This window comes from Phodopus roborovskii, unplaced genomic scaffold (assembly GCF_943737965.1).
Source record: "Phodopus roborovskii unplaced genomic scaffold, PHOROB, whole genome shotgun sequence".
NCBI classification, from domain to species: Eukaryota; Metazoa; Chordata; class Mammalia; order Rodentia; family Cricetidae; genus Phodopus; species Phodopus roborovskii.
In genome coordinates this window covers 11,845,158-11,864,878 of record NW_026126598.1, presented here as the reverse complement: position 1 = coordinate 11,864,878, position 19,721 = coordinate 11,845,158, and the positions used below count along the sequence as shown (strand labels likewise).

Here is a 19,721-nt window from a genome sequence, read left to right as displayed (position 1 = left end):
CCATCTTTCCAAGCAGTAGCACTCTAGTGGTAACTAGTCATCCCTTCCCGAGCTCTTCCTCTACCATTATTAATGAAGAATCCTCAATCCCAAGTACGCCATCATCAGAGCCAGCCTCAACTACTTTAATAACAGAAGGGCTTTCATTCCCTCCACACAGTTCTAACTCACCCCTGCCTCCTGCATCATCTGACAACTCCCCATCCCCAGTCTCATCTTCGTCGCCCACTTTTTTTAGCAGCCCATCTTCAGCGCGTTCCCCAACATCAACAGGTAGCCCTGAGACCACATTTCACCTTGCTGCCTCTTTGACTTCAGCACCTCATTTCCCATTCTTGCCAGTGTCTGACTCCTCTTCATCTCAGACAGGGCCTCTTGCTTCTTCTCCTCCGTCCTCCACCTCACTTCACTCCCCTTACAGCACCATCCCTATGTTCAGCAGCAGCTCTACTGCCCACCCTCCGTTCACCAGCATACACCCTACTTCCATGAGGACTCAATACACGTCTTTGCCACCAAGTAAGTTTCATGTAGTTGATTCTGTGTTTCTCCCTCAGGTCTCAGCTCTCAATCTTCTTTTCCTATGTGGGCTCATGTTGCATGTTTTCTGACATTACAGATACCAGTGCATATTTCTCTCGTTGATATGTGTTGTCTTTGGCATGGGGTTGGTAATACTGTAACAGCTCTCACTATGCATCTCGGGCTAGGTTTAATCTTGTGATCCATCTGCCTCTTCCTCTTGAGTATTGTGATTATAAGTGTAGGTTCATCATGCTTATCATTCTGTTGGTTCTTTTGATTCATAGGGTTCCTTCCTTCTTTCTTTCCTCTCTTGTGTTTCTTGTATCCTTAAACCCATTTCTGTCTCCTTTCTCCTCTAGTTTCCTGGAATAAGGCAGGAATGAAAGGTTTTTTTTAAAACTTGTGCCATCATTTAGTCTTATTGCCTGTCAAGTTCAGGGCTTTGATGACACCTGGATGGGAGCAAATTTTTTTTTGTTCCCAGAGCTTTTTCAATGATCTTTTTTAATTCTGTCATTTTCCAGGCAACTGCAAGAATGGAAAGTGGAATGGAAGACAGTGTGAATGCAAGTCAGGCTACACTGGTCAGCTCTGTGACTCCATCCTGTATTCCTTCCCAGTAGGTAATGACCACTCTCTGTGTCTCTTGACATTTGAGGTGAGTTGGGCATTGTGGAATGATTAATCAACCATTCCCATGGCATCACTGCCGGAAGAGGTGGTAATGTCACTTTTGTTCTGGTCCTCCTGCCTCTAACTTCTGATCTACCCTCCCTGACCCTCCTTCTTTTCTATCAGGAGGTCTCTACCCTAACTCTTTGAGAATCCTTCCACCTGACTCCCTGGGTCTCCATCAGGCCATTAGCTCTCTCTGAATTCAAAAGACAGGGGCTGGGGTGTAGGGGGATAGTTCCATCAGTAAAGTATTCACAGCGCAAATGGAGATCTGCAATTGGTTCCCCAGAACCCATGTCGAACTCTGGACACAGTGCTGTGAACATGTAATCTTAGCCCTCAGGAGGAGACATGCAGATCCCTGAAGGTTCTCTGACCATCCAGTCTAGCCAGATTGGTGAGAGACTGTCTCAAACACTAAAGTGGAGAGAGAGAGGAAGATGAGCAACACAGATGTCTGAACTCCATACATGTGTATACACACACAAAAATTCCCAGTATATACACATACATACACATGGGTAGAGACAGAAGTCTTATCCACCCTCAGCTACTCTTGAGTTTCTATCCTCCTTTCTACTCTTTTCTTTCTCCTCCGTGGTACCAATAGGCAGGAACACTTACTTCCCCCAGAGACATTCCTGCAGGTCCTCAGGGTCACTGTCTCACGCACCTTGTTGCCTGGTCCCACAGAAATCCCGAATGTTATCAACGCTACAGTGACCATGATGGTAAAAGTGACTCACCGGAACTTCACAAGTGACTTAAAGAACACATCCTCTGAGGCCTACAAGAACTTCCAAAACCTCTTCCTGAGCCAGGTAGGAGCAGTGGCACTCAGTCGAGTGAGGGGCAATGGGTGCCTATCACACTTTGTCATCTTCCGCCAGCCCTTTGCCTCCCAGAGTTCTAAGGTAGACTCCTCCCAGAGCAGCCACCCTTGAGCCCTACCCTACTCAGATCCCTTCTGCCCCTTCCCTTTCTTTCCTATGGGCTCCACCCACACCAGCGTGGAGCTGTCCAAAGATGGGTCATACTCCAGCTCTGAATGATCTGTTTTTTTTTTTCCAGATGGATAAAGTTTACGAGGGCGATGACCTTCCCCAGTACAAAGAAGTGATCATTAAAGAACTGCTGTGAGTGTTGAGGGCGGAGGGGACCTCTTTCTTGCTCTGCTACTTCCTCCTATCCCGAGGTTAGGCTATCAGCATCTGTCTGGGACTGGGGGACTCCTGAGAGCCCTGACTCATTCATCATTTGTTCTTCAAGGTTAGTCATTTATAATTTGCTCATTCACTCATTCATAAAATTTGCCATGCACTCATAAATTCATCGATTCATTTCTTTATCATCATGGTTACACATTCATTCATTCATTCATCCCCAGTTTGCCCCTTCATTTGTTCATATGGTTACTCAGTTAGTTGTTCATGTAAGTTCTGTCATCATCATTCATTTGCTCATGACAGCCGTTCGTTCAGCATATGTTCATCCGTGCTTGCCTCTCTCATTTATTCATCATGCTTGTTCACTGTTTATGCTTATTCATTTTCATTATTTACCATGTTTCTTCATTCCCCATTAGTGCATTTATTCATCTACTCCTTCATCTTTATAGTCATTGATTTTTCATTTGGCAAATTTTTATTAAAAGCCAACCCTAGCTGAGTGCTACACACTTGTAATACTAGTCTTGAATGCTTAAGACAGGAGTGGTCAGAAGTTGAAGGCCAGCCTGGGCTACACAGTGAGTTCCAGGCCAACCTGGGCTATGCAAAGAAAGCCTGCTTTAACAAAAGAAGAAAACCAAAATGAACGAATTGTGTTAGATGCTTGGAACACGCGGTAGCCCTGGATACAGAATGGCAGAGCACAGGGGGTCCCAAGAGTGCAGAGTGCCTGGGAAAGATCCCAGAGGCAAACGTGGTCAGCTGCAGAGAATTCTTCCCAGGAGGAGGGTTCATAAGTAGGGAGGCTAGGGAAAGAGTTGCAGTGGGGGAGGCACTGGCGGGGAGCCCAGAGCAGTGGTGGTGGTGGTGGTGGAGGAGGGAATTCTAGAAACTTGGAAGTGCACTTAATAGTGGCAGCAGAGGTGGAGAAATGACTCGTGCCAAGCAATGAGACCGTCCATATCAGCAGCTGTCCTGCAAGGGACAGGATCTGACTTGCAGACCTGATAGCTGTGTCTGGCCGCAGGGTAGAGGAAGGTGGGCAGATGTCCACACTGGAGGTGATGGTGTCAATGACTAGAGAGGGAAAAGGGGGTCCCGATCTCCCCACCACACTGTGGGGATTCGTGGAGTGAATGAAGGGAGAGTTTAGGAAATAACGGATTTCTGAGCTGCTGAGGAACAGGGTGCCTGGACTTGGATGAGGAGTACGAAGGCTGCTGGCTTCTGCTGGCAGGGACCATGACAGATGACTTCCTTTGTCCCAAAATTGTTCCCTGCAGCAGTATCACCGGCCACTTAGTGAGAGGCTTCAAGGGTAGAGTCCCACTTTTTAATAGGAACTCATGATTTCGTCCTTCTCATCTCCTCTTTCTTTTCCCTCCCCCTCCCCCCTTCACTCGCATCTCCCTCCTCTTCTCCCCCCTCCTCCCTCCTTCAAGCACTGAGATTGTAGACATTAGCCACCACATTCAACTGCTTTTAATTTCTGGAAACTCTGCCATTTTGCTTTCCTCCATTTTCCATTGCCAGCGACACATCTTCACTCAAGAGTCCCTATATTTTGGGTTTTTTTTAAAAATTACATTATTGTGTGTGTTATGTGTGCAACAAATGTGTGCTTGTACCACTGCACACACATGGAGGAATGGAGGTCACAGGATAACTGGCAGGAGTTGTATCTCTCCTTCTGCCATTGGATCCCAGAACTGAACTCAAGTCAGGAGGCTTGGCTGCAAGTGCCTCTACCCACAGAGCCACCTTGATGATCCAACCCTCTATTTTCAGAGATAAACTTCATCCGTTAGCTTTTGTGAGAAACACTGAGATTTGCTGATCTTGAATTGTCTTACTCACCTAGCTCTTTGGAATTTATTAGCTGCCCGAGGGTGGGGGCCCTCATTTCTTCTCTTTTGTTCCTTTTCTTTTCCTTTCCCTCTTCCCTTCCTTCCTCCCCCACCCTCCATCCTTTTGCTTCTTTTGGATTTTTGTAGCCCAGGTTGGCCTTGAACCTATGACCCTCCTACCCCAGCCTTGCAGGTGTACATCATCACACCCCGCAGGAACCCTCTTCTCTCCAACCCATGGGCCACCTGGTTTCCTTGCCTCCTATCTTGCTGCTTTCGTCTTCCTTGCTGGGTGTTGGTGCTGTGGAGGAGACGCTGAAGTCTTTCCTGCTTGCAGCAACGGCAGCATCGTGGTGGAAAGTGATGTCATCCTAGAAGCAAACTACACCCCAGAGTATCAGACACTGTTCAGAAACCTCACAAAGATTGTGAAGGACAAGATCACAAAGGAGACCGGAACATATGAAACTGACATGTCCCTTTGTCAAAGTAAGTCCTTCTGAAACTCCTTGACACTGGTGGGAAGGAAGTCTGGGTGTTCCTGGGATTTTTGTTTTTTACTCTTTGGGGGCCCACCACCCAGACGCCAGCTTTTCTAACTTAAATTATTCCCTTTCTCTTTAACTACATTTTGCCTCTGGGCTTGTGCTTTCTTCCTTCTTGCCTTTATTTTCTTCCTTACTTTGTGGCTGGCTGTTGGCCAGCCCCTGGCATCCCTCCTCTTCTCTTTTTCTCACTCTTCTCTTGAGCCTAGATTTCTCCTCCTGTTTATGCTCTCTGCCTGCCAGCCCCGCCTACCCTTGCTCCTGCCTCACTATTGGCCGTTCAGCTCTTTATTAGCCCATCAGGTGTTTTAGACAGGCAAAGAATCACAGCTTCACAGAGTTAAACAAATGTAACATAAGAGAATACAACTCATCTTTGCATCATTACACAAATGTTTCACAGCATAAACTAATGTAACACATCTTCAATTAATATCCCACAACACCTGGGTCTTCACGTCTCTCTCTCTCTCTCTCCTCATTTGGAATAGCAGAGTCCCCACCATAGAGATCTAGAAATCAGCCCTGTGTGTTAGCTCACACCTGTAATCTCAGCAGTAAGGAAGCTAAGGCAGAGGATTGTCATGGATTCAGAGCTGGTCTGGGCTCCACAGTGAACTCCAGGCTTATAGTCCTTTTTCAACAAAAGGCAGGGGATGCTGGAGAGATGGCTTAGAAGTTGAGAACACTTGCTGCTCTTGCAGAGGACCTGAGTTCAGTTCTCAAAGCTGCCTGTAACTCCAGCTCCAGAAGATCCAATACCTTCTTACCCTTTTCTGGTCTCCACAGCCATCCCTACACACATGTGAAAACACACACACACACATACACACACACACTCTCTCTCTCTCTCTCTCACACACACATACACACACACACACACTCTCTCTCTCACACACCCACAGAGAGGTAAAAATGAAATAAAAAAATAAATCTTAAGGGGTTGGGGATATAATTCAGTAGTAGGTAGTAATGCTTGCCTAGCAAGTGCAAAGCCCTTAGCTCTGAAAAAACAAAACAACAGAAAAGAAACCCCAACAAAAACAAAACAAAAAACAAGATAACAGGCACAGACCGCCACAGTAGTGGTGGCACACGCCTTTAATCCCAGGCAGGTGGATCTCCATGAGTTTGAGGCCAGCCTGGTCTACACATTGAGTTTAAGGACAGCCAGGTCTGTTACATAGAGAAATCCTGTCTTAGAAAACAACAAATAAAAATATAAATAAATTTTAATAAGCAAATTATTAATAAAGAAATCTTTTGAAAATCCACAACAAAACAAAGCCATCCCTAGTGCCTCCCCTGACTCCATCCTGCTCCCTGCCACCCTGATATGATCCTCAGGGCATGGTGTAGCAGGGAGCACCTCCCATCAGGGGAAGGAGGCTGAAGCTGTCGCCTCCATGTCCATGTGTGAGCCTGCTCACAGGATATGGCTGTCTATCTGGAGCTCTCACATTGGTTCAGTATGGACCGCTAATACAGAAGGGGAAGTTGAGGGAGATGTGGGGAGGAAGGACGAGGGGAAGCAGATGAAGGGAGGGGAAGGAGGGAAAAAGGGAGAGAAGTAGTAGGAGGAGGGGAGTGGCAGGGGTGGGGGGTGGGGTGGAGGGAGGAGAAAGGGGAGGAGCCCTGGTGGGAGAAGGGGAGGGGCCTAGTGGGAGAAGGGGAGGGGCTTGGGTGGGGGAAGGGGAAGAGCCTGGGTGGGAGAAGGAGGCCTGACTGTTGACAAAGAGGCAGAAAGAAGTTTGTGTGGTTTTCACTGTGTTTTTCTGTTCCCTTTATCGTGGGCAGACTCCAAACTGTGCTACAATGGTAACTTCACCACTGTGGGTGTGGAGACTCTAAAGTTCAGCTTCAACCCTGCCGGTGAGCAGCCCCTTGGAGCTGTGGGCCGGAGCGGGTGGAGTGCGGATGGTAAACAGGGACCCAGGGAGAGTTCTAGCCCTGCTGTACTGACTCTAGCTGTCCTTCCTCACCCTGTAGATCTTTGCATCCAGAAGGCTGCCGAGGACTTTGGCAGATACTTCTACCCGGAGCTTGTGGAGGGAAGGTTGACCTGCGTGAACAATTGCACTCAGGGGACAAAGTCACAACTCAACTGCAACCTGGGCCAGTGCCAGCTGCTACGCTCAGGGCCCCATTGTGTGTGAGTGCCTACCTCCTTCCCCTGATGGGAGGTGCTCCCTGCTACACCTTGCCCTGAGGATCATATACCATTCCGCACCCCCCTCCAGTGCCTGAGTAACTAGGTGCGTGGATGACACCTACCACCCCCCAGTGCCTGAGTAACTAGGTGGGTGGATGACGTGGGTAAATAACAAAGCAACTGTATCTAGCAATGGAGATGCTTGGAAGGCACCTCTGCTGTCTTCTACATCTCTCTCCCCTCTACAGGGATCTTCCCGCACCCTCGGTCATCATGAGAGTGATGGGTGGCCATGTGTTCTTAGATTCCGGCATTCTCCAGTGCAGCCAGGGCTTTTTCTGAGAAGATTCAAGTTATTTGCCTCGTCTCCTTGTGACCCAGTCACATCCTCTATTCCCTCTTCCCTCCTTTCCCTTCTTTATTTCCTTCCTTCCCTCCCCCTTTTCTTCATTTCTTTCTCAGACTGGGTCTCGGTAGTCCAGATTGGACTGGAACTCACTGTGTAGCCCAAGCTGCCTCCATTTTGAACAAATCTTCCCTCCACAACCTCCCCGAGTTCTGGGATTCTGGACCTGACCTATCATGCCTAGCTCCGTCATTAATTTCTGTTGTGACATTTCAGCCGTGAACACTTCTAGCTGCAACCTGGGCGTACTAGTTTCCATGATCATAAATTAATGTACAAAATAGTAAGCATGATAAGAGGTCCTTTCGGGTGCCAGCTGCTTTGAGATTAGATATGCAAGCAAGGGCATAGCTAGGACAAAACACTCAGGTTCCTGGAGTCCCTCTGAGGTCTGGCATACTGAGCTCCCCCTCTCCCACACTTTACAGACTCAGGGACCCTGGCTTCCCCAGACACACATACATCCCTACCTTTAGGAGAGGTCCCTGGGCTTTAGGTATTTAATTTCCCCTCAGGAGACCTGATATAAGGGGCCTAGCCTGAGCCTCTGTGTGTGTGTGTCTCTTCAGGTGCCCGAACACAGACACCCACTGGTACTGGGGGAAGACCTGCACGTCTAGAACCAGCAAGAGACTTGTGTATGGACTCGTGGGCACCGGGCTGGCAGTGCTGCTGGTCCTAGTGGTCTTGGCTGTCTTCCTTAGTCGAGCCCAGAAAAAACAACACAGGTGAGAGCTCATGAGCCCAGCCACCATGGTCCCAGAGAGAGGGACCAATTGGGGAGTGAGGACACTTCCCCCCAGAAGTCACTGTTAATGCTCTGCAATTCTTCGGTTCCCAGTCTTGCGGTGAAGAAGTTGGCTGAAGCCAAACAGGGTGTCTAGCCCCACCCACCGCTGCACATCACCAGTGGCAGCTTTTGTTTTTTTAAATCTGATAGGGTAGGGTAGTCACTTTGAGTGAGAAATGGAAACAGAAACTTAAGCACCGAAATTAGATGATACAATAAAATTGTATTTTATTATCTAGGCTGCCTTAGAGAGTGAGTAATGAGGGGGGGCTGGGACTGAGCCAGACAGGGTGAGATGCACATTTGAAGAACTGTCAAGAGACAGGCACTAGAACACCTGGGCTAGAAGTGAGCAGAAGGGATTATTGCAATGCTCCTATTTCATACCTGAGGAGCCTGAGGGATGTTGAGGGAGCCGGGTCTCTGCCTGTGGAGACAGAGAGACCAGAGTGAGTCTAGTTGTCACCCCCCATGGCCATTACTTTAGTCATCGCTTCCCATGACCGTTACTTTGAAGGGAAGAGATGCTATCGCCCCCTTCAGGGTCAGGGTCTGCCATGGCCCCTCCTACTCCTCTAATATGAAGCCTCTCACTCATGACACTGCTGTCTGCAGGGCAAAATACGACCCATCTCAAGCATGGCGGAGAGAAGCCCTCCCTGGAACCTTCCAGAGCACAGGTGTCTGGGAAGGTAACTGTTCTTGGGGGAAGGGTGAAAGCGGGAAAGCTACAGTGGCTATGGGGGTAGGACACGAGTCCTGCCATGCTGTGACCTGATGATAGCTCTTGTCACCTGTGCCCCTGCATCTCAGTGCACCCACCCCCTGCCCTTCTGTGGTCCCTTGGTCCCTTCTCCTTCCCTGGCATCATCAGGCTTCGCACTGGCCTCGTCGCGTTTTTGTTTTAAGCTACATTTATTTAGTAGGCACTTGTGTGTGATGCTATGAGGGCAGAGATCAGAGGAAGCTGTGGAGAGCCAGTTCTTCCCTTCCACAGTGAGTCCCTGCATGGGACTCTGGTCACCTTACCCATCTCACTAGCCTGACCTCTGGTCCTTTTTCAGCTTCTCCCCCATCAAATTCCCAGGGCCTCTGTGGAGTAATTCCCTCCCCTCCACATTTCTATATACATCACACCACTGTCTGGTAGGATCCACTCCCAGCCACCTATCCCAGACCCAAACTTACTGCTTCTATAACCTATGATCCCTCCCCTCTCCAGGGACCTCCACTTTGTCCTTAATCTTCCCTGATTCCTGAGCAACTCAGGGGCCCCTGTGCTGTGTCTGCCAGCTCTGTCCATGCTACCTAACTTCTTCTCTAATCTGTATGGCTGCCTCTGCCCAATTCCTCCCCGGAGCAGGCTTAGACTTCCCACCTTCCCAGCGCACATTTGGGGAGTTGTGCTAGCATGCACTCGTGTGCATTCGTGTGCAGAGGTCAGTCTCGGGTGTTGATTCCCTAGAAGCTGTACAGTTGTTTTGGAGGACAAGTCTTTCATAGGAACTTGGGACTCATGGATTGGGTCAGACTGGCTGGCTAGAGTCACAGGGATCCGCCAGTCTGTTTCCCTGGCACTGGGGTCGTGAGCGAGTATCAGCTGTGCTTAGCTTTTCATGTGCAATTCTGGGGATCAAACTCAGGTCCCAAGTATTTTTGAGGCAAGCATTTTACCAACCGATTCATCACATCAGTTACCCCCACAGCTGTTTGCTGTCACTGTGTAGTCCAGGGTGATCTCAAGCAAGCCACAGTGTAGCATAGGTTGGCCTTGAATTTAGAGATCCTCCTAATTTAGCCTCTCGAGTGTTGGGATTACAGGTGTGCACCGCCACACCCACAGTTCCTGCTTCCTCGGTTTTATTTTTATGAATCCTTATGTGCCTCCCTTTTCCTAGTGATTCAGGGTAGACTCAGAGTCATTTCATGCCTGTGAGACAAGGGTGTCAGGTACACAGCCACTCTCTGAAGTGCCAGCACATAGCAGTGCACAGGTTATAACCATAGCACCTGGCCAGGAATAACCCAGACTGAGCTTCGGGGTCACTGAAGGCTTCCAGTTTAAGTTTGAGTCTCCAAGCAGTGACTCAGAGGTCAGCTTCTGCTCCTGAATATATAGAGTGAGGCCCTTCTCAGGCATGAGTCCACACTCCTGTAATCCCAGCATTAGGGAGGTGGGCGAAGAAGCATCAAAATTTCAAGATCATTTTATGCTACATAGCAAGTTTGAGACTAACTGGTCTATGTGCCCTCCCCCCCCCCCCCGCCCCTAAAAGAAATGATGGCTTTGGAAGGCTTTGATCAAGAGCTGGGTGTGTAGTGTTGCGTATTTGTTTATTTATCTGGTGCAGGGTCTAACTATGTAGCCCAGGCTAGCTTTGAACCCATGTGCCAGCCAAGTCTCTGAGCTGACAGGTATATAAATCACCAAGTCCACAGATGAGTTTTAAGTGGGTCACTCAGATGGGTCTGAGGGGGACAGTATGGGAGACAAGGACAAGGAGTTAGGATGAGTAGGCTCAGGAGATGAGAAATAGATGGGCAACCAGACGAGGCTGGGGAGCTGGGGTTGCTGGCAGGCTGAGGAGGGGATTGTGTAGGACAGAGCATCTGAGGCTGATCTTAGGAGTATGGCGGCTGCTGCGTTGGGCATCCAAGAGAGAAGCCTGTGGGGCACACTGACGCCCTGGAAGGGGAGGGCTCTTGGACCTCAAGGTAGCACCAGGAGTGGGCAAAGGGAGGGTTGGCAATTACAGAGGGAAAGGGGGCAGGCCTCCTAGGACCCCTTAGAAGTGCAGCCATTGCAGGAAGCACCCTAAGACGTCCACTGGGGAATGGCCAAGATGATAAGGGAAACAACTACAACTACAAACAAAACAGTGGAGTCCAGGAAGACAAGAAGAGCTGCAGGATTCAGGAAGAGGAAGTAGCTATTGCTGATGAATAACAGGGCCACAGTAACAATTTCCCGAAAACCTGGGTTGTCTGCGTGTTTACACAGTTGCTAAGGGCTGGCAGGTGAGGGGCGGTATATGACTCAATGACTCAAGAGGCTGCTAGCTGTCTACTCCCATCTGTTCCTCACACCGATGGCAATGACTCCCCATGGGTATGACCTGTGACCCATGATACATAGGTCACAAGTGGGTAGGAAGGCTATTCTCTCTCTCTGGTGTCCCTGCATCACCCCAGAGCAGCTTCCAGGCTCAAGTCAAGTCCACTAAGACTCCATCACGGATTAGAAAAGCAGTTAACTTCGTTTTCCTGGAGCCCGCACCCTACCCCATACACACTCCACCTGCCCATGGCTGCCCCGGCCTCCTCCAGGGAAACCCTTCTTACACCATACCTTTCCCTGCAGACCGGGATCTGAAAGAGGACAAATTTGGCCTGGAGAAAGGGTACAGACACTTCCAGCCAAACCTGCAGCATGTGGACCCCAATACTAAGGTGACATGGCTAAGAGATTCCCCCACCTTGGGGCTGCCCACTCTTCTACTCCGGGTTTCCCTACCCTGTTCCCCACCCCCACTCCTCCTATCCCTACTTGATTGCATCTGTCTCTCCCATCCCCCAGCTCAACTTTCAGAGGCCCAAGGTGGTGAAATCAGAAGCTCCGTGAGAACAACAGTGTCTACCCATCATGCCCCATCCAGATTTAGACACAGGTATTCCTGGCTGGTTAAGACGAAGCTGACACCAGGTCCCAAAGCTTTGAGTGTCTAATCTCAGGTGACCAGAGTTGGTCCATAGGTCATTGCCAGAAGACTGGAGCAAAGAGCCAGGCGCCACCTCCTCCTCAGCGTCACCTCCATGTTCGGGAAGCCCAAGGTCTCTGAACACTCTTGGCATCTTTATCTTTGTGTAGGTTCCACCCTGCTCTGGAATTTCCCTATCAATAAATCTCTTCAGTGCAGAACCTTAAGTTTTCCTCTCTTCCTGATGTGTGTGCTGGGGGAGGAGGGGGGCGGGCCGGCAGGGTGGCCTGGTGGGTTGCATCTGGAAGTAATGGAGGGAAATGTCTTATGCCCTTCTCTGGGCAGAACAACCTTCCCAGGGGTTAAACATTCCCATCCCAGTGTCTGGAGCACTTACCTCTTCCAGCTGGAGCAGGGCAGGCCCACCTCTGCCAGAAGACACTGAGGACGGACAGACCCAAGGCCAGACCTTAGGGACAGAGAGCAACAGGTGGGAACCTCCAGAAGGCTGAGGACTAAGCACTTGGTTCCATGTCCTTCAAGGCGGACAAGACCACTCCAGGTGGCCATAGTGATGGCGAGAGGGCCTTGCTGACCTCTGCACTCACACATTTAAGAGTTCCCGATGGACAGGGGGAGAGCACTGAAAGAGACTACTGGAAGGAGTGGGGCATTTCACTGTCAGATAAAACCCTGGCACAAGGGAATTTAATCCCCCAGGTATCCACAAGGATGACCCAGCTAAGATTCCTAGCAATAGTGGTTACGTAGCCCCAACTGGTCCTCCCCTGTGACCAGATTGGTGCCTAGCCCAATTGTCATCAGAGAGCTGTCATCCAGCAACTAATGAAAGCAGACGCAGACGCACAGCCAAACATTAGGCAGAGCTAGGGAATCCTGCAGAAGAGGGGGAGAAAGATTGTAGGAGCCAGAGGGGTCACAGCCACCACAAGAAAACTCACAGAATCAAGTAACTGGGCTCATAGGGGCTCACGGAGACTGAACCAGCAACCAGGGAGCCTGCACGGGACTGACCTAGGCCCTCTGCATATATGTTACAGTTGTGGCTTGGTCCTTTTGTGGGACTCCTAATAGTGGTAGCAGAGGCTGTCTTTGACTGTTTTGCTGGTTTGGGACCCTACTCCTCATACTGGGTGGCCTTGCCCAGCCTTAATACATGGGGAGGTGCTTAGTCTTACTGCAACTTGATATGCTGTGCTGTTTTGATACTCATGGGAGACCTGCCCTTTCCTAATGGGGGAGTGGGTTGGGGGTTGGGAAGAGAGGGGACTAAGCAAGGGGGACTGGAAGGAGAGGAAGGAGGGAAATCTGTGGCCAGGATGTTAAATATGTATATACATATTCCTGATCATCTCAGGGTGTCATAACTTAAACCCCATGTCCTTCTGGGGTGCCTATAGGACAGAAAGAGGGTCAGCTTGAGGGATGTTCTGTAGATATTCTCTCTGTGGAAGGGCCAAGAGCACCACCCTTCTGCTGGGGTGATAAATCTCATTACCTACCTGAACACCTATACACTTGTCTGGCTGGGAATGGGGACCGCTCCCCTTTGCTCTTTGGCCCAGAGTGGCCAGCCCCCACCCTTCATCATATGGGAAGCTGCCAGATTGACTCCCTATTCACACTAACCCCCTGGCACTCTCAGTATCTCAGAGGTCAAAGGTCTCTTGGCCTTTTTTATTTCTGGGGTTCCGTGGCTCACATTCATTTTGCCAGCAGTCAGGAGGACTACCTGCCCTGTGCGCGATGTCGGGGAAGATGAGAAAAACTGTGGCGCTCTGCCTGCTGGCTCTCATCCTCCACTTCCAGCCCCAGTCCACTGCTGCTGAGGAGGGTAAGTAGCTTCCCAGTCCCACTGCCCCTTCCCTACAAGCCTGCATCTGTGAGCTGCCAGGCTCCGTGCAGAGCTCCCTTTGCCTTCCACGGCAGCTGAGACATCTTCCACTCTCTCGGCTCTCAGCTTTAGACTTCCCTGAATATCTTTCCTTCCCTAAAGCTCATTTGGGGAAGGACCAGTTTCCTCTCTGGGCTGCCAGCACTAGCGGGAGTGCAGGAACAGGTGTCAGTTGACCCGGCTGCTTGGATTAAGCAGAATCATCCCTTTGAAGAGGGGTAGACACCCAGCCATGTTAAACAGAGCCCGTGTTTAGTGTTTATCTTCGGAGTGTCCCTGTCAGACTCTCTTATCCCCCGTCTCTATGCCGATTGCCCCCAAGGTCTTTGTGAGCGAGGAGAGGGTGTGAAGACAGAGTCTGCTCATGATTTAGGCCAAGCTCACCTAACACTCACCATGTGACCATTTCTGATCCTCCTCCCTCAGCCTCCCGAGACTGGGTTGGTAGGGTTGTCTTCACATAACATACAACACATGCTTCCTTGTTCCTCTCTAACTTCTGTCCTGACGTGTGTGTGTGTGTGTGTGTGTGTGTGTGTGTGTGTGCACCTACAAGCAGAGGAAGCCATAGGACCACAGCAAAGTGTGGGATGTCAGGAACCCCAGATCTTTATCACAAACTGTGTCAGTAATCTGTTCAACTCCTCTGGTCTCAGCTTTCTCCTCGGAAAAGACAAGGGTTAGTCTGTCCTAGGTGGGAAAAGCCTACCACCCCTGTCACTCAGAAAGAATTGAAAGTTCAAGACTGCTACAGAGTGAGTTCAAGGACAGCCTCGACAACTTAGTGAGAGCCTGTCCCAAAATAAAAATTTTAAATAGGACTGGGAGCCGGATAGGGTGGCATGAGCCTTTAGGACTTGGGAGGCAGAGACAGGTGGTTCTCTATGAGTTTGAGGCCATCCTGATCTACATCGTGAGTTCCAGGCCAGCCTGGGTTACTTAGAGAGACCCTAAAACAAATCAGACAAACCAGCAAAGACTGGGAAGCTGGGCATGGTAGCAAGTACTTTTAGTCCCAGCACTCAGGAGGCAGAGGCGGATCTAGTGAGTGAGTTTCATAGCAGCCAGGGCTACACAGTGAGATTCCATCTCAAAAAACCATTAAAAAACAAATAACAAGATAAAGCAAAAAGGGGGGGGGCTGTGCTTGCCTAGAATTCTCTAGAGAGGCTAGCTGACTCAGCAGTAGTGTGGCACCGAAGGGCCAGGCTGCTATGATGTAGAGTGCTTGCTTAGCATGTGGGAAGCCCTTTTTAAACTCATTTTACACATGTGTATGTGTGTCTGCACATGGGTACCCCAGACAGCACAGGGGATGTTGGATTCCTTGAGTTGCAATTACAGACGTTTGTGAATTGCCCTGATGTGGGATGCTGGGATCTGAACTCCAGTCTCCAACAGAACAGCAAATGCTCCTAACCCCAGAGCCATCTCTCCAGCCCCTAGCATTTGGGATTTCTAATTTAGTTGCTAAGAACTCCTCAAAGAGATGAGAGAGGCTCGCAGCCAGACTGCCTCTCTGCCTGGCCCCAGAGAAGGAAGAGAAGCTGAAGCAGAAACAAAAGCCACAGACCCCAGCACTCACTCCTCCCCCGATTAGATGACACCTAGGGAGGGTCAGAGGGGACAGAAGAGATCTTACAGTAACGAGCGAGCGGAGTTCCCTTGTTCAAGATGCCATCTTTATAAAGACCTGCTTTAGACTTTGTTCTGCCTTGGAACTCGCTTTGCCAGGGACTGCCCCTTGGGCCATGCCCCCGCCAGCTCTTCTCTGTGAGGACTTGGCATGGAGGGGCAGGACAGATGAGGGCAGCTCTTTCGCTGGTAGCATTTAAACTCCTATAGGGTCCCAGCAGGGCAGGAGCTTCCCAGGGTCCTGTCTTCCATCCACCCCATTCTCTCTCTCCTCTACCCTCTCTCCTCTTTCTGTATCTCCTCTCCACGACTTTCTTACCCCCACCTTGGTCTACCCCCTATGCTATATATGACCCATTCATCTCTATTCTCGATTTCCCCCTCTGTAGAATGGAAATTTCCAGATTCTTTCTGCTCTGCTGAGTTTTATACACTCCCTCCTCCTCGAGGCCTGGTCTCTAGGATCCTGATCAGAGTCCATTAGCATCTGGTTCCTACTATGATCCTTATCCAGGGACCCAGGGCACTACGCCTCTTCAAGGCCACTGGACTTGGCTATGACAGGGTAGGGTGTAGCTACAGAAAAACCCAGTGAACTCAGCTAAGCCCTGCCTGGAAGATGCCCTCTTATCTTCTTAGGTATCAATGAGACACAGTTTCCTCTGGGCTTGCCTACAACTATTCAGCCTTAGCAATCACACCCTCCTGTCCCCGCATCCATGATGACAGTGACTAAGGCTCAGAGTCTCCCGTCCATAAGTGCCATCTCACTCACTACCTTTCACTAGTCCCAGACACTTGACCCATCTTTTATTACTATCACTGTCCCACCCCCGAGTTGCCATAGTGACAATCCACAACCTGGGTGGCTTAGAATGGCAGAGAATTCTCATCTCACATTTCTGGTTGGAGGGGTCAAGCAGGGTGGCCATCTTTGTTGTTACTGTTGCTTTAATTTATTTTGTGTGTGTTGAAGGGATGGTCAGAGGGCTGGGATCCAGGGATGCGACTCAGGCCATCATATTAGTTGCCAAGTGTCTTTACCTGCCGAGCCATTTCACCAGCCCACCTCATTCATTTAGAAGGCACTCTGCAAGGGTCTGTCCCCCGAGAGCCTGATGGCTGCTGGCAAATCTCTGCGTTCTTCGTCTCCGTGACATTCTCCCCACATTCACACCTGTGTTGGGTCCAGGTATCTTCCCAAGAATAAGGACACTGGTGATGCTGGGTTAGGGATCACGTGATGATGCTGGGTTAGGGATCACGTGAATGACCTGTTTGACACGATGCCTTGCAAGGTTGCCACAGCAAAACAAAACTTAACAGACAGGGATCTCCCGAGGTGCTGGGGGTTAGGGCTTCAATGCAAATAACAGAAAAATGAGGGGAGGTGGGCAGATGAGGTAGCTGGGTTTGATTCTTCCCCGATTTCCTCCCCCCCTCCCCCTTTCTCCTTTCTTTCCTTCCTCCCTCCCTTATTTTCTTTCTTTTTTTTCTCCTGTGGTGCTGGGTTCCAACTCAGGGCCTCATGCTAGCTAGGCAAGCATTTTACACTGAGCTGCAGCCCCAGTTCAAGGGCTTCCTTTACAGTAGCAATTGCTGAGCCAGTGAGATGGCTCAACAGGTAAAGGCATTTGCTCAAGCCTGACCACCTGAGTCTGATCCCTGGGTCCTACACGATGGAAGGAGGGAACCAACTTCTGAAAGTTGTCCTCGGACTTCCACCCACGTGTGGGGGGCACATGAGACCATCCCCAAATAAATAAATAAGTCATAAATAAATAGAGATGAAAATAATTGTTGTTAGCCAGAAATAACATTGGGAAGATGGATGTGGAGAGCTACACCTTTAATCCCAGCACTAGGAAGGCATAGGCAGGTGGATCTCTATGAGTTAGAGACCAGCCTGCTCTACAGAGTGAGTACCAGGACAGTCAGAGCTACACAGAGAAACCCTGCCTCAAAAAAAAAAAAGAAAGGAATTGAGAGAGAGAATGAATTAATGAATGAATGTGTGAATGAATGAATAAATTTGGGGGAGGTGAGCTGGTGGTGGAGAGAGGCAGATGTTCACTGAGATACATACAATACATAGCCCTTAGACCTGGCAGATGTTTGAGTAGCTTCCTTAAAGTGGCTGTGTGATCTTTTTATTTGTGAGTTCTATATAATAAGGTGACTTTATTATATACAAAAAACAAAAAAGAAAGCAAAACAGGGAGGTAGGTAGCTGAGTCAGGAAAGGCAAGCACAGTGAACCTAAGCTTGCTTCTCGGAAGCCACAGAAAAAAGCTGGGGAGGGGGCTGAAGGGAGAGCTCAAGTGGGTAAGAGCTTCCACATTGGGAGGCTCACCATCACCTGTAGCTTGAGGTGCAAGGGGAATCCACTGCCCTCTTCTGGCCTCCTCGGGTACCTGGACACCCATGGACTCGTAGCCACATACACAAAAATAGATAGCATCTTTAAAAATAAAAGTCAGACTCGGTGGTGCAGCTTATAATCAGAAAGGCAGAGTCAGGGGGGACCCCAGGGTTCCTGACTTAGACAGCTCAGCCTACTTGGCAATTTTAGACCAATGGGAGTCCCTGTCTCAAAAAACCAAAATGCATGGCACCTGAGGAATGATAGTCAAGTTTGTCCTCTGGCCTCCACAGGCGTGTGCGTGTGCGTGTGTGTGTGTGTGTGTGTGTGTGTGTGTGTGTGTGTGTGTGTGTGTGTAAATGAACTGGCAGGGTCTTCCCGTGCATCAGCCTCCCGCACCTGTCCACAGCCTGGTCCAATCTCCTTGCTCCACCATCCCTGTCCCCTTTGTCCTACCAGCTGGCACTTCCTTGTGCTCTTCCCCCACTGAGGAGTCAGCAGGGTCAGGGCTACTGAGGATGGTGCAGGGGTGACTGGATGTGAACACTTGGACTCTGGTATCTGACACAGCTTCCTTTTAAGTGTCAGGCACGGACACACTGGGTGGGACTAGAAACTCCTTTGGTCCATCTCTGCTATAAAAACAATTAGTTCTGGGAGCTGATAGGACCATGCCCTGACCTGTCCAACAGTGTCCTTTGCACTGAGAGACCTCAATAAGTTCACAGTCTTCAGATAACAAGTCTGGGAACTCTCACCTGCCCTCAAACCAATCATGTACTCAAGGTTCACCTTGAACTTAAGATTGCCTTGTCTCCACCTCCCAAGGGCTGGGAGGGCAGGGAGTTGAACTTGGATTGTTAAGTCTTGGAGGCAATCACCTTTAGGTAATGAGCCATCTTGCTGTTCCCTAATCTGATTCTTTTTTAGTGAGCTTTTGTTGTTTATATTTCAGGGTATCTGTTCATTTAGTCTAAGCTGTAAAATGTACTGGAGACAGCTGTTAATAGCTATAGAATAGGAACATTTTGGATGGAATAGGAAGACATTTCCTCTGTGTGTTTTGTGTTTGGAGGGGTTGAACTCCTTGAACGAGTGAACTTAGAGTTATTTTGTGTTTGTTATTTCAGGGACATTATTTTTTACATACTTTTTGGTTCCCTTACTTTTCTTGAATTCAAATTATTTCATGTGCATTATGCTGTTTAAAGTTGTCCAAAAGAATTATCATAACTAATAAATTTTTTGTGCGGTGTTGGAGATTGAACCCTGGGGACCTTAGCACATGCTAAGCAAGCAAGAACTCTTTCTCCCTGAGCCACACCCCAACCCCTCACTGGGGGATTCTAGGCAGGTGTTCTACCACTGAGCCATACCCCAGCCCCTCACTAGGTGATTCTAGGCAGTGCTCTACCACTGAGCCACATCCCAGCCCCTCACTGGGAGATTCTAAGCCAGAGCTCTACCACTGAGCCACAGCCCAGCCCCTCACTGGGGGATTCTAGGCAGGTGCTCTACCACTGAGCCACAGCCCAGCCCCTCACTGGGGGATTCTAGGCAGGTGCTCTACCACTGAGCCACACCCCAGCCCCTCACTGGGGGATTCTAGGCAGGTGCTCTACCACTGAGCCATGTCCCCCTACCCTCATTCTGCTTCCCCTAACTCTTCTAACCTCTATTTTCAGATAGGATAGTCCATGCTAGCTTCAAACTTATGTGATCCTCCTGCCTCAGCCTGTTGTGTATTGAGGATTGATGTTCCAAGTCACCACGCCCTGCTGTCATTTTCTTTTAGTGAAGCAAAACCATCGCATGTCCTTTCTTCAGTGTCCTGTGAGCTTCAGGCTTCTCTAGCCTGACCCCTAGGAGCAGTACTCTTTCCTATGTGACAGTGAGCTCAAGCTCCTGTTCCTTCTCATCTCCTCCTACACAGTCTCTCTGGCCTCGGGCACTTTGTTCAGAGTTGTGTACTAACTAGCACTGAGCTTAATCATCCACAAGG

General features: G+C 49.5%; 2 protein-coding genes across 2 annotated transcripts in view; both read left to right on the top strand.

Moving 5' to 3' along the window:
- The first annotated feature begins 404 nt into the window (after positions 1-404).
- Positions 405-11,924, top strand: LOC127236929 (mucin-12-like). Its single transcript, XM_051204904.1, has 11 exons — positions 405-519; positions 1,050-1,148; positions 1,894-2,021; positions 2,272-2,336; positions 4,554-4,705; positions 6,499-6,633; positions 6,751-6,913; positions 7,889-8,047; positions 8,725-8,801; positions 11,471-11,559; positions 11,687-11,924. The coding sequence occupies exons 1-11, from the start codon at positions 432-434 to the stop codon at positions 11,729-11,731; spliced, it is 1,200 nt and encodes a 399-aa protein (XP_051060861.1). The 5' UTR covers positions 405-431; the 3' UTR covers positions 11,732-11,924.
- A 1,650-nt stretch (positions 11,925-13,574) lies between these two features.
- The window catches only part of LOC127236928 (mucin-17-like), a 28,631-nt gene continuing 22,484 nt past the window's right edge, over positions 13,575-19,721 (top strand). The window contains exon 1 of the mRNA XM_051204903.1: positions 13,575-13,662. Within this exon, the coding sequence (XP_051060860.1) occupies positions 13,575-13,662 (88 nt within the window). The remainder of the gene's footprint in view (positions 13,663-19,721) is intronic.